Source organism: Tamandua tetradactyla, chromosome 6 (assembly GCF_023851605.1).
Source record: "Tamandua tetradactyla isolate mTamTet1 chromosome 6, mTamTet1.pri, whole genome shotgun sequence".
NCBI lineage: Eukaryota > Metazoa > Chordata > Mammalia > Pilosa > Myrmecophagidae > Tamandua > Tamandua tetradactyla.
The window spans coordinates 2,155,383-2,167,778 of NC_135332.1; the positions used below are offsets into that span (position 1 = coordinate 2,155,383).

Here is a 12,396-nt window from a genome sequence, read left to right on the forward strand (position 1 = left end):
AAGAGTAATGCAAGGTCTGGCTAACCAACCAGGAGGGTGTGTGGGGGGAGCTTTAGCTGTAGGATAGAGCAGGTACCAGTTCTGAGGCCTGAGCCCTCGGGGAAGGCGTCACCAGGGACCCTCCCCAACCCCGAGGGGGGCGGGGCACAGGCTGTGGTGGGTTGGGTGAGGCCCGCCTCTCCGCAGGCGTCCCCAGGGCTTGGGGACCCTGGTTATGGGGGCGGGGGCACATTTGAAGGCAGGCTGCCAGGGTGGGGACGCAAAGCCCATTAAACCTGGCCACCAGGTTCGTTGCATGCCACAGCCAGTCAGCCAGGCGCCGGGGCAGCCGCCCCCCACCCCCACCCCAGGTGCCTTGTATCCAAGCAGGGCTCAGGCCTCTTGGATCAAGGGAGGGGATGGGGGCCTGTTCGGTGAGGGTGGGAGACCTGGTCCCAGGTCCAGCAGTCCTCTGGTGTGTCCCTAGGACTCCAACCTGAGAGCACCGCACCCCAGGTTTGAACTGGAGTCGGACCCTCCCTGCCATCCACTGTCAGGCTTCTCCTCCTGCACACTCTCCTGCCCCAGCACCCCTGGACCCAGCACCTGCAACCTCTCCTGCCCCAGTGCCCCTGGGTCCCCCTCCCTGACCTCCAGTCTCAAGTCTTCCCTGCCACTCGGCCCCCTCCCAGGCCCCAGGGGTTGCTCGCTATCTCTGCACTCGGCAATAACCTGTGCATAGGGAGAGATTAACAGGAAGTTCTCAGAAAATGAGCAGAGGGGTCCCTGACCCCTCCATCCAGCTCCCCAGCGGTCACAGCTTACATAACTAGATGCAACATCAAGCCAGGAAAATGACCTTGGCACAACCCACAGACCTTATTCAGATGCCACCCATCTCCCAGGCACTCATTTGCGTGTGTGCGTTTGTGGAGTTTGAAGCCATTTTATCACATTTGTAGATTTGTGTAATTATCATCACAGCCCAGACATGGAGTTGTTCCTCTACCACAAAAATCTCCCTCGTGCCCCTTTAGAGCCATCCCCCCGTCTCTCCCTCTGCCTGCCCACAGCCCTAATTCCTGACAACCACTAATTTTCCCTCCCTCTCTATAATTTTGTTATTTCCAGAGTGTTATATAAATGCAATCATAAGTATGGAAACTTTGGGGATTGGCTTTTTTTTTTTTTACCCCATCCACAGAAGATTCATCCTGGATGTCGCGTCTGTCATTATTAGATCTTTCCTTTTCATTGCTGCATAGTATTCTGCGGTAAGATTGACAGACTGCAGTTTCTTTAACTGTTCGCCTGCCAAAGGACATTTGAGTTCTTCCCACGTGGGGCTATTACATATAAAGGTGCCGTGAACATTCCAGTACAGGTTTTCTCTGGGACAAACGCCCAAATGTGTGAGTGCTGGGTCATCCGATAACTGCCTGTGTTGTTTTGCTTTGTTTTGTTTAAAGAAACTGCGAAACTGCTCTCTAGGGTGGCTATATCATTTTACGTTCCCCCCAGCAATGTTCGCATCATCCAATTTCTCCACATCCTCACCAGCATTGGGTGTTATCCCTATTTTTAATTCTAGCTATTTTGATAGGTGCAGAGTGACGTCTCATTGTGGTTTTAATTTTCATTGTCCTTGTGGCTAATGATGCTGCATGTTTATTTCATGTGTTTATTTGTCATGTGTATGACATGACACCATGCCTCTTTGGTGAAATGTCTGTTCGTGTCTTGTGTCCATTTTTTAACTGGATTGTTTGGGGTTTTTTAGAGTTGAGTATTGAGAATTCTTTATATATTTTAGAGAGATGGCCCTTGCCGGGTCTGTGGTATGAAGAGATTTTCTCCAGGCAGTTAGTTTGGCTTTTCACCCTCCGCGCAAGGCCTCATGCAGAGCTAAAAAAAAGTTTTTAATTTTGATGAGGTCCAATTTATCAACTTTTATTTAAGGATCATGCTTTTGGTGTTAATTCTAAGAACTCTTTGTCTAGCCGTCCATCTGAAGATTTTTTCTGCATGTTTTTCTTATTCTAAAAGAAAAAAAATTGACCCGCTCCATTTTGAGTTAATTTTTATATAAGGTGTGAAATTTATGACGAGGGTAATTTTTTCTTTTTCTGCATGTGTGGCCTACGGGTGTCCACAGAGGATTTTTACACGGGAGGGACCAGCCTCGGAGAGTTTAGAGAATCAGTCGGATCACACAGCTCTGGAGGGGAGAGCCGGCCTCAAACCCAGGTCTGCTGGAGCCTTTGGCCTGGCCCCAGCGGCCTCGGGGATGGGCCGACTTGTTGGGGGAGAGGAGGGCAGGCAGCCCACCACCCTCCCCACGGCCCACCCTGGGCCTCCTTGGGAGAAGATCATTCAGTCAGTCAACAAATGCTGACGGAGGTTGGCTGTGTCCAAGACCCCAGAGTCGTTGTGGTGGGGGAGACAGGACAGACATGGGGCAAGAGCTATGGGTGCCGGGTCAATGTTGCTCTGAGGCCCTGGGAGCTCAGACTCGCCCCGTGAGAGGAGGAGAATGAGCATACATGCCCTGGGTTTGCAGGCTGGAACGGTGTTCTGGGAGTGGAACCAGCAAACACAGACGCCCAGAGGTGGTGGTGGAGGTGGCAGGGTGAGGGTGCTGGCGAGGGTGCAGGGATTTGAATGCATGCGGAGAGACTTCAGTGCCATCTGCAGGGGAGGGAGAGCCCCAGAAGGGTTGTGAGCTGGTGGTTTTAGAATTCCTGCAGCTGAGTCGAAGGCTCCTGGTGGGCAACAGAAAGCTGCAAGGAGCTGGCACGGAGGCCCCCGGGACCGAGTGCAGTGGCTGACCTTGGGTTCTGGCAGTGGGGATGGAGGACATGGGCAAGGAAGGGGCAGCTCCCTGGCTGCTGGTGGGGGCCCTGACCGGGTGGGGTTGGATGCAGAACCAGAGCCCCATGGGAGAGCCCCCAGGCCTGCACGCCCAGAAGACCCTCCCCAGCTCCCCAGTCATTATGGCCTGTGGGTGCTCACGGCTGAGCTGGCAAACCCAGGGAATTTTGTTGAAATGGCAGCAGGACCCGCAGCCTCTGTGAAGGAGGAGGTCCTTTCTTTCCCTGCGGCATGAACATGAGCTGGCAGTGCCCAGGGGGCGGTGCCCAGTGCCAGGAGTCAGGAAAAGGCTGAATAAACTTGGGAAGAATCTACTGACTCGGGTTTTCTGAGCCATTATGTGGCTGCGATGCCTCACCTGTCCCTCCCAGGGCCAGAGTCAGCCTGTCTAGCTCAGCGCCCATCAGGAGGGCCCAGTGGCCTCAGATGCCTGTGTGACCTGGGCAAGTTGTGCCCCTTTTGGCCCAGAATCCCCCACTTACAGAACTGGCAGGGTGGATTTAGTAGTGTCAGGCAGCTGGATCAAACGGTACCTGAACTCCTTCCTGGCTCTCTCTAGGTTCCTTTCTCTCTCTCCTCCTCTCCATCCTCCCCTCCATTCACTCACTTACTCACTCATTCATTCAATAAATGTTCCCCAGTGTCTCCGCTGGGCCCAGCCCTGGGCTGGGCGATACCAGGGACTCACGATGATTCAAACTGAGTGTCTGCTCCTGGGGAGCTCGTGGGGTGGTGGGGGAGGTGAAGAATGTAAACAAACAACCCTGATTCAGCCCTGGCCATGCTCTGCTGGAGCGCAAGGAAGGAAGCTGCCGTGCTTGGGGTGGGGGGAGCAGAGGTCCTCAGAGGACAAGCCCTTTGCGACTGGGCCTGGACTTCTGCCATAAACAAGGGTGGAGGTGGGCATTAGGCAGGCTGGCCCAGCGGGATGGGGGGTGGGGGTGGGGGTGGGGAGGCGGCAGAGTGCTGGGCGGGCAGGCGTGAGAAAATGCAAGCAGGTCAGGGTGGCTGGAGCCTGGGGCCAGGATGTGAGGGGCTGGACCAGGTGTCAAGGGCCTTGAATGCCCTGGAAAGTTTCCCCCACCTCATCCCAGGGCGCCAGAGGCTCCAGGAGCAGGGGGTGGGAAGGAGGTTCTTGAGTTGTGAGCCCAGAGAGGGTGGCCTGGAGAAGAGGGGCAGGGAGACCGGCATGAACTGGGGTTGCAGCAAGAGGGGTGGAGCCCGGGCAGGGGACAGAGGGGAGGTGGGTGGGGGAGCTGCAGGCTGGGGGACAGGCAGAGGAGGTGGGGAGGTAGGAGGGAGGCTGGGTGGGGTATCACTGGGACAAGGCGGGGAAGGAGGCGAGGTCCTGCTTGGACGAGCTCGTGACACACTGGACAGGAGATTGGGTGGGAGATGAGGATGGGGCGAAGGTGGCTGTTGCAGCCCCCTGTTGGGGGGAAGGGGTCTGAGATGGGCACCCCCAGCAGGTGAGGCCTCCCAGGGGGAGCTTTCAGAAGGGGTGCAAGAAGGGGGCAGCGCCTAGCCCAGGGGTGCTGGGCTGCGGGTTTGCAGAGCATAGCCCCAGGAGGGACAAGTGAGCCTGAGGTGGCCGCTCTCCCTTGCGATTTTGCTGGTACAGCAGGCAGGGCCCACCCACCACCCCCAGGTCGTGGCCCCTGGTCACACTTGGGGAGCAGCAAAGGGCCACGGGAGCAGCAGGTGCTGAGATGTTGTGAGGGGCCAGGCCACAGGCCCACTGCAGCCGCTCCCTGGGGGCCTGGATTCCAGGTTCAGTCGAGGCCCGGGCCTGGGTCTGGGAAATTCCTGCCTTCCTCTTCCTCCTCCTCCTCCCTGTGCTGCTCCTGAGAGCCATGAATAACCAGCCTCCAGGAGATGAGAAGGGGGGAAGAAAAGCAAGGGGGGCGAGTGTGTTTTCAGATCACAAGGCAGGGGATTGCCAGAAAAGACCCAAATAACGTGGACGCACTGGCGAAAGGGTACCGTGGGCTGAGGCGCAGCTGGTACAAAGGCCCTGGATGGGACGGAAGCTGGGGCGCTAGACGAGAGAGAGGATGAGAGGCCAGCAGAGGGGGCTGGGGGTGAAGGAGACCACCGAGAGGAGCGTGGGTCATTTTCTGCATGGCTGGGGGGACGTGGCCCGGTTCCAGTGGTAAGAGTCTTCAGGACGCCATGGCAGGAAGGCCGAAAGCTCTGAGCCCGCCTGGGGTCTCTGGGATGGGGCAGAGGGCACGGAGGTGGGTGGTGGGTGGGGGCACCCACAGCCCACGTGGCTGGGTAGAAACACCCACCAGGGGAGGCCAGGGGGAGGTCCCATGCTGGCAGCAGCCCACCCCCCAGCCCCAGCAGCCCCTCGGCCCTCTCTAGCCTCAGTTTCCTCATCTGGGGAGAATGGCTGGGCCAGGAGAAGAGAGAAGGGAGTCAGCACCCACAGACGGTGGGCTTCTTATAGGCAGGGCCACATACTCCAGAACAGCCGACCCCCCCAGGCCTGGAGGGGGCTTGTGGGGACAGGGGGACGGAGTGAGGACAGAAGGCAGGGGCAGCTGAAGGGCCTGGGGGGAGGTGGGGTGTGCTTAGGAGCCGATGGTTCCCAGAGGCTGACCCTCTCCCCAAGGCTCAGATCGGGAAACTGAGGCCTGGAAGGGAGCCAAGCAGCACCTTGTCGGAGAGGTGGTGGGGCAAGGCTCCCCGAGCCGGGCTGCCCAGTTGTGTTGGGGGGTCCGTGTGGGGGTGCGGGCGCTGAGCACCCCTCTCCCGCAGATGACGTGGGCTGCGTGGTGCCGTCCGAGTGCCTGCGGGCGTGCGGGGCTGAGATCGGCTGCTCCAACATCGCCTACCCCAAGCTGGTCCTGGAACTGATGCCCGTGGGTGAGGCTGGGTGTGGCTCGGCACTGCTGGCGGGGGCGGGGACAGGGGGGCTCGTGTCGGGGGTGGTGGTGCACAGTTGGAATTCGGACCCTGATCATCTGGTCCAGGGCCTGTCCTCTTAACCTGAAAGGCTGGCCCCTTCTCTGACATGCCTGCAGGGTGCCAGGCCCTTTCTCAGACTGCTTCTCATTGAACACTGTGAGGTAGGACTATTGGTGCCATCTTACAGATGGGGAAACTGAGGCATAGCACAGGAAAGTGACTTGTCCAGGGCTATGGAGTGACTGAGAGGCAGGCCTGAGTCTGTCTGGCCCCAAAGCCCACTGCTTACTCTTCGGGAATCAGGCGCTCAAGCCCCCTCCCCCTCCATCCCTATCCCCAGATCTCCAAGCATGAGCCTGCACCCTGTCTTTACCCTGACACACTGCAGCGGGTGGTACTATGGGGCAGACTTAGGCCTTTTCCAGGTTCCTCATGGTAGCACCAGCACTGCCAGGCTGTTGAGAGGTGGTGAGTTCCCCATCACAGGGGATGTGCAAACAGAAACAACAAGGCAAAGGTTCCGAAAGGCCCCGCCCTAAGTAAAAAGAAGGAGGCCACTTGGTAGTCCTTTGTGGCCCAAGGTATTCATCTCGGGAGACTCAGACCTTTGGCCCTCCCCCTCTCCTGGCCCCCCGGGCGAGGTGGGGGCTCTGGGCTCCTCCTGGCTCGACCCTGCTCTGACCTCTCCATCCCCCATCCCCCCACCCACCTGCCCTTCTGCTGGGCCAAGGCACAGGGACAGGAGTGCCTGGAATTGGGGTGACATCTTGGCGCTGCCATTTTGCTGACAGAGACATCTGGGCACATGACTGCAGTGTCTTTGTAAATTGGAGATAATGACACCTACCCATTCTTCAGTGTTCTTGCTGAGATTAAATTTGACAACTCAGAAAGGCCGGGAAGCAGCGTGAGTCCCACCCCTGGTCCTCACCTTCCCCCTTCTGACCTGTGGCAGCCGCTCTCAGCACCCTCAGCCCTGGCCCTGGGCTGAACCCCAGTCCTCTCTAGGACTTGAGTTCCCCGCCTGAGAGATAGGTAGAATAAGTCCCGATTTAATCCACCTCCCTGAGCAAGGGGACAAGGGTAGAAAAATGGTTGCAGGAAACTATGATGTAACTCACTTTCCTTTGGCCCTCATCTCAGTCAGCCCAAGGGAACAGAGAGGGCCCTGGAATGCCTGGAGGACACACAGCAAGTCAGATAGGGAGATTGGGCTGCTGCCCCTGCCAGGCAGTAAATGGCAACCCTAAGCCTGACCCCTTGAGGGAGGGTGTCTACTTCGTTTCTTGTAGGGCAGGTGGTGGAGGACAGGCGGCCCGAGTCTGCAGGGACTGAGGAGGTGCCTAAATGTTTCTGTCTGGGGTCCAGGTCCAGAGAGGACACAGCTCAGAGAGGGAAGGGGGACACCTGCCACTTCCTCTGGCACCCCTGCCTCCAGCCTCTCCCCAGCCTGTGGTGCCCAGAAGGCTCTACCCCACTCCTCGCCCACCTCCAGGGGACCCCTCCCTTGTTTTCCCTCCCAGTCTGGGGACCGGGCTCCTCTTCCGGACAGAGGATGCGAGTGGTGGTTCAGTCTGCCCCTTGGGGCCTGCCATGCACAGGAAGTAGGGGAAATCCCAGAAACCGGCATTGGAGGGGGCGGGGACTGGAGTGAGGACCCAGGTGTGCCCTCCAAACAGGGGGTCCAGCCCAGTCTTCCTCCTTGCCCCAGGCCCCCCAAGTTCTGCCTCCGGCCAGCTGCACTGCCCTGGCAGCTCCCTTCCCTCTCAAGCCAAACGGGCAGGCAGCCCTCCTTGCAGGAGGTCACGGGTATGAAGGGCTTTGTCAGCTGCCGACCCTGCGGTGGGAGTCGGCTGCAGCCAACACCTGAGTGCTGAGGGGTGCTGTGGCGGGCAGACCCACGGGATGGTTTGTCCTGGGCCTCTGGGACCTGCAGCTCTGGGGGAAGGAGGGAGCAGGGCGGCAGCCTGGGGCAGGGTGGGGGGAGGGGGAGGGTCTCGGGGGCCTGGAGAGGAGGGTCTCTGGGGCCCAGGGTGGGGGTCTCAGGGGCCCAGGGGAGGGTCTCTGGGGCCCGGGGGGCTCACAGCGGCCTCCGGCCTGCAGGTCTGCGGGGGCTGATGATCGCCGTGATGATGGCCGCGCTCATGTCCTCGCTGACCTCCATCTTTAACAGCAGCAGCGCCCTCTTCACTATGGACATCTGGAGGGGGCTACGGCCCCACGCCGGCGAGCGGGAGCTGCTGCTGGTGGGACGGTAGGTGCGCAGGGGCTGCCCTGGGCCGGCCGGGCTGCAGGGGGCCGGCTAGACAGCCAGAAACAAAGTGAAAGGACCGGTCAGCTCTGACGGGCAGGAGGCTCACCCGGGAAGGGCACTGGCATCCATGAAACAGCCCTGCCGCCTGGGGGGCACTTGGATTGGCATAGACGGGAGGGGGCCATCACACTGCCTGGGGGGCCCCGACAAAAGGGTCCTGCAGTTTCATAGATCTGTAGGCTGGGAGGAGGATATGCTGAGGGGTGGAAAAGCAGTGAGTGCTGGGTCTGAGAGGAAAATATCTTCAGCGTCTCCATATCCTCTCCCACCTCTCCCATCCGCTCTCCCATCCCCACCTGCCCCCAATAAGGAGGTCTCTGCAGAGACACTTAAGGAAGGCCATGGGATGGGAGGGAAGATTTAGGTAAGGGCATACCCAGCTAGGGGTTGGGGAGGCGGGGAGAGGCCTGACCCCTTGGCTGCAGTTCCCCATCACGGCTGTCAGGTAAAACCTTTGCAACTGTCTGTGGTTGGGCCTGAAAAATCACAAGGAGGACTTTGGCCAGGAGCCAGACCCCTTACTGGGGCACCTGGGAGGGGCCAGGTAGACATCCCAGCCACACAACCAGCCTGTGAGGTCCCACCAGCAACGGGCTTTGCAGGATGAATAGGAGTTTGCCAGTTGGGGAAGAGACAATACCAGGAAGGGGAGAGAAGAGGCCAGAGTAGCCTGTCCATTCTACCTCCCAAATTGCTCCCCTGCTGGTCCCTTCACAGGCATGGACCTCCTCTCTTACCCTGGGCCCAGCTCTTTCTGCCAGGGACAGCCACACTCGCACCTATCCCTGAGAGCCTTCTGTCTTTCCTAGATCCCCAGCGCTCAGGATTGGCCATGCGCGGGCTGCCCTTCTGGCCTCCATGTTCCTGGCTCCACTGAGCTTCTGCTTGTTTCCTCCTTCTTTGCCTCCACAACTTTTCAGACATTGCATGGTGTCCCCTCCGTGAAGCCCTCCCTGAACCCTATGCCAAGGAATGTACCTCTCTCCCTTCTGTGCCGCCATGCGACTCTTCAGATTCCTCCACAGCGTGTGGGGCACTTAGGGCCAACTCTGCTTCCCACCACCCCTCCCCACCGAGCAGGCCGCTCCATGAGGGCAGGGGCTGCAGCTGTCCCTCCGTGAGCGTGTCCAGCCCAGGCGGGTGACCACAAGGCCTTCGGAGGTGAACCCACATGCACGTGTCTGCCTGTCTCTGCCTTTGGCCAGGCCCCCCCACCCCTTCCTGTCCTCGCCTCCTGGCCCTGGGTCAGCCCTGCACCCTGGCTGGGAGCCCAGGGTGCCATCCTGGGGCGGAGGCCCCCAGTGCTCCAGGCGGTTGTCCCGTGAAGCAAAGCAGCTGCTGCTGTTGGAAGAGAGGCCTGTCGGGGCACGCCAGACAGCAGCAGGCGTGAGCTCATTGCAGGTCCACCGCCTCCTCCAAAACAAGGCACCTCCTGCCCTCTGCCATGCAGGCCACGCCTGGCTCTGTGTCCATGCATCGCCGCGTCCCCAGGCACACCCCTCTGGGCCACGCTGTCCCCTCTGTACAGGCCCGTCTCAAGGGCCCCCTGTGCTTCGGCATCCCGGGACCAGGGACCCAGGGACCCTGTTCCCTCAGGGCTGTGCTCTGGACACATCACCGGCCCATGCCTGGTTCCCTTCCCTCTGCTCCCCAACCTCCTCAGAAGCAGCTGTCCTTCCTGCTGCGACCCAAAGTTGAAGTTCCTGAGCAGCCTCCCCTCCGTGCCAGCTCACCCAGCAACCACCATGCAGCCCACCACCTCTCCCAAGCCAAGCCCCCTCCACACCCCGCCAGCTGGGTCTTCAGCCTCCCTGAGGGGCACAGCCCAAGGCTGTGAGATGCTGGGCAGGTTGCTTAACCTGTCTGGGCCGGATTCACTCATCTGCCAGCTCAGGGCAGTAGAAGGACCCAGCACTGGAAGCACAGAGACACCCCCACCACCCCCAGCCACAGAGCTGCCTTCTCAGCACCCCCCACCCCTTGACTAAGACTCCACCATCCCATATCCCCTGGGCCCCACGGGAGCCTGGATCTCAGGTCGGTGGAATAGCACGACTGGAGCCCCCATCCACAGAGACTTTCAGAGCATGGGGCAGCAGGACAGGGTCCAGAATTCGGGGGCAGCAGCTGTCACGGGGCAGGGATATGCCGGTGACCTGGGGGACTCATGGAGGGGGGGGTGCCAGAGATGATGTCATGTCCAGACCCCGATATTTGCCAACCTTGGGATCCCACGCCTCTCGTTCTGTTCCTTCGTTTCCCTCCCCTGCTGTCTCCCTTTGCCCGCTATCCTGTGTTATGCAGTCACAAGCAGTGCCCAAGGCCTGATACTCTGTACTGAGCTGAGCAATATGGGTGACCCAGAAAACCTGAGAGTCCCCTGTCCCTGCCCTTGACTGTGCCTTGGCTGCACTCCAGGGAGATCGTGAGGAATCTCTGATCCTGATGGCAGCGTGTAGGGGGTGGGCTCCGAGAGGGCTTCCTGGAGGAGGTGGCACACAAGCTAGGCCTTTGGAGATGAAGAAGGGTTCGCCAGAGCAGGAGTTGGACAAGGGCACGCCAGGCAGGGGGACACAGCCCATGCAAACATAGTCTTGAGCCAGCCAGGCTGGTGTGGGAAGGAAATGCCAGCTATTCTGTGAGGTCAGAGGGTGAAGTATCAGGGAAGGAGGCAAGGAGCCAGGGCTGGCTTCTGGGGTCGCGAGGTTTGGGGTTCTCTGGGCAGCCTGAATGGAGGCTAGGTTGGAAGAGGAAATCCTAGAGGGCAGCAGGGAGGGCTGGGCCCCGGCCGGGAGGGCGAGCCGGCTGGATGCTAATGTGGGCCTGTTCCTTTGAAAAGGGCAGCGCCCGTCTGCCAGCCTGCCAGGCTGGTGGATAATTAGCCTTAATCGAGGTAGCCCCTCCTTCCTCCACCCTCTCCCTCGGGCTTGGAAGGGAAGAAAGGAGGCAGGCGGGCCACCGAGCACCCACGCCTCTGTCACTGACCTGGCTGGGGTCCCCACATCAGGGGAGAGGGGTACCCACCTGATCCAGGATGCAGGGCTGAGGGGCACTCGGTCAGGGAGGAGGTGACAGGACACCTTGTCCTGCCTGCCCCCTTAGCTGCTTCCCACCCCACTTTGAAGCTGCGGGGTTGCCACCTCCTGGAAGCCAACCTGGATTTGGTTCTTCCTCAGCCCACTCTGAGCGTGGGGCTGATGGGCTCCCCTGTTGGTCCTGGAGTCTGGGTCCCCAGACAGCACCCTACCCTCAGGTGGGCTCTCCAGCATTGGTCGGTTAAGTGAATGAGGGGCACATGTCCCTCCATGGTGGGGCTCTTAGCCTAGTGGAAAGGGAGCCAGGAGCCAAAAGGAGGACGGACTGCACCCAGCCCAGACCGCCTGGCTCCATGCATCTCATCCTTACAGCGGAGGGCGCCCTGCATTGAGTAGGGGTCAGTGTGCAAAGGCGGGGGGCAATGAGGGGTGCGGGGTGACGGCTGCAGGTCATGGCTGGGCTGAGGCCCGGTCGCGTGGGAAAGTGTGGCGTCCTCAAACTGCGGGACGAATTCATTCATTTAGCAAATGAATGAGCCCTTGTAGCCGGCCAGGGGATCCTGCAGTGAACCAAACAGACGGATGGACTTATGGACGGACGGACAGCGTTCCCAGGCAGGAGAGGGAGGGGACCATAGACAGATAAACCATGAAGGCCTGGAGGCTCTGGGGGGACTGTGGGGGAGACCAGATGGGGCCGGACCTGGGGCGGGGTGGTGGGGAGCAGGGGGACCGGGCTGGGGCAGGGTGGCCAGCAGCGCCCATGGCCTATCCCCCCACCCGCGCCCCCTGCAGGCTGGTCACCGTGGTCCTCGTTGGCGTGAGCGTGGCCTGGATCCCCGTGCTGCAGGGCTCCAGCGGCGGCCAGCTCTTCATCTACATGCAGTCGGTGACCAGCACTCTGGCGCCCCCGGTGGCCGCTGTCTTCCTCCTGGGCATCTTCTGGCGGCGTGCCAATGAGCAGGTGCGGGGCGCAGGGTGCCTCAGGGACTTCCCCAGACTCTCCTGTGTGGCCACCCCACCCACCCAGCTCCCTCCTCCCCAGGGCGCCTTCTGGGGCCTGATGGGAGGGCTGGCGGTGGGCGCCGTGAGGCTGCTCCTGGAGGTCCTGCAGCCCAGCCCACCCTGCGGCCAGCGCGACGCCCGGCCAGCTGTGCTCAGCGCCATGCACTACCTGCACTTCGCGGTGGCCCTCTTTGCGCTCAGCGGGACTGTCGTGGTGGCCGGGAGCCTGCTAACCCCACCCCCCCGGGGCACCCAGGTAGCCCCCTGCCCTGCCCCGGC

General features: G+C 60.5%; 1 protein-coding gene across 2 annotated transcripts in view; it reads left to right on the forward strand.

Moving 5' to 3' along the window:
* The window catches only part of SLC5A10 (solute carrier family 5 member 10), a 50,590-nt gene that overhangs the window by 37,673 nt on the left and 521 nt on the right, over nucleotides 1–12,396 (forward strand). For both annotated transcript variants that reach the window (XM_077163429.1, XM_077163428.1), the window contains exons 11-14: nucleotides 5,614–5,721; nucleotides 7,867–8,017; nucleotides 11,908–12,076; nucleotides 12,158–12,373. In XM_077163429.1, the coding sequence (XP_077019544.1) occupies nucleotides 5,614–5,721; nucleotides 7,867–8,017; nucleotides 11,908–12,076; nucleotides 12,158–12,373 (644 nt within the window). The remainder of the gene's footprint in view (nucleotides 1–5,613; nucleotides 5,722–7,866; nucleotides 8,018–11,907; nucleotides 12,077–12,157; nucleotides 12,374–12,396) is intronic.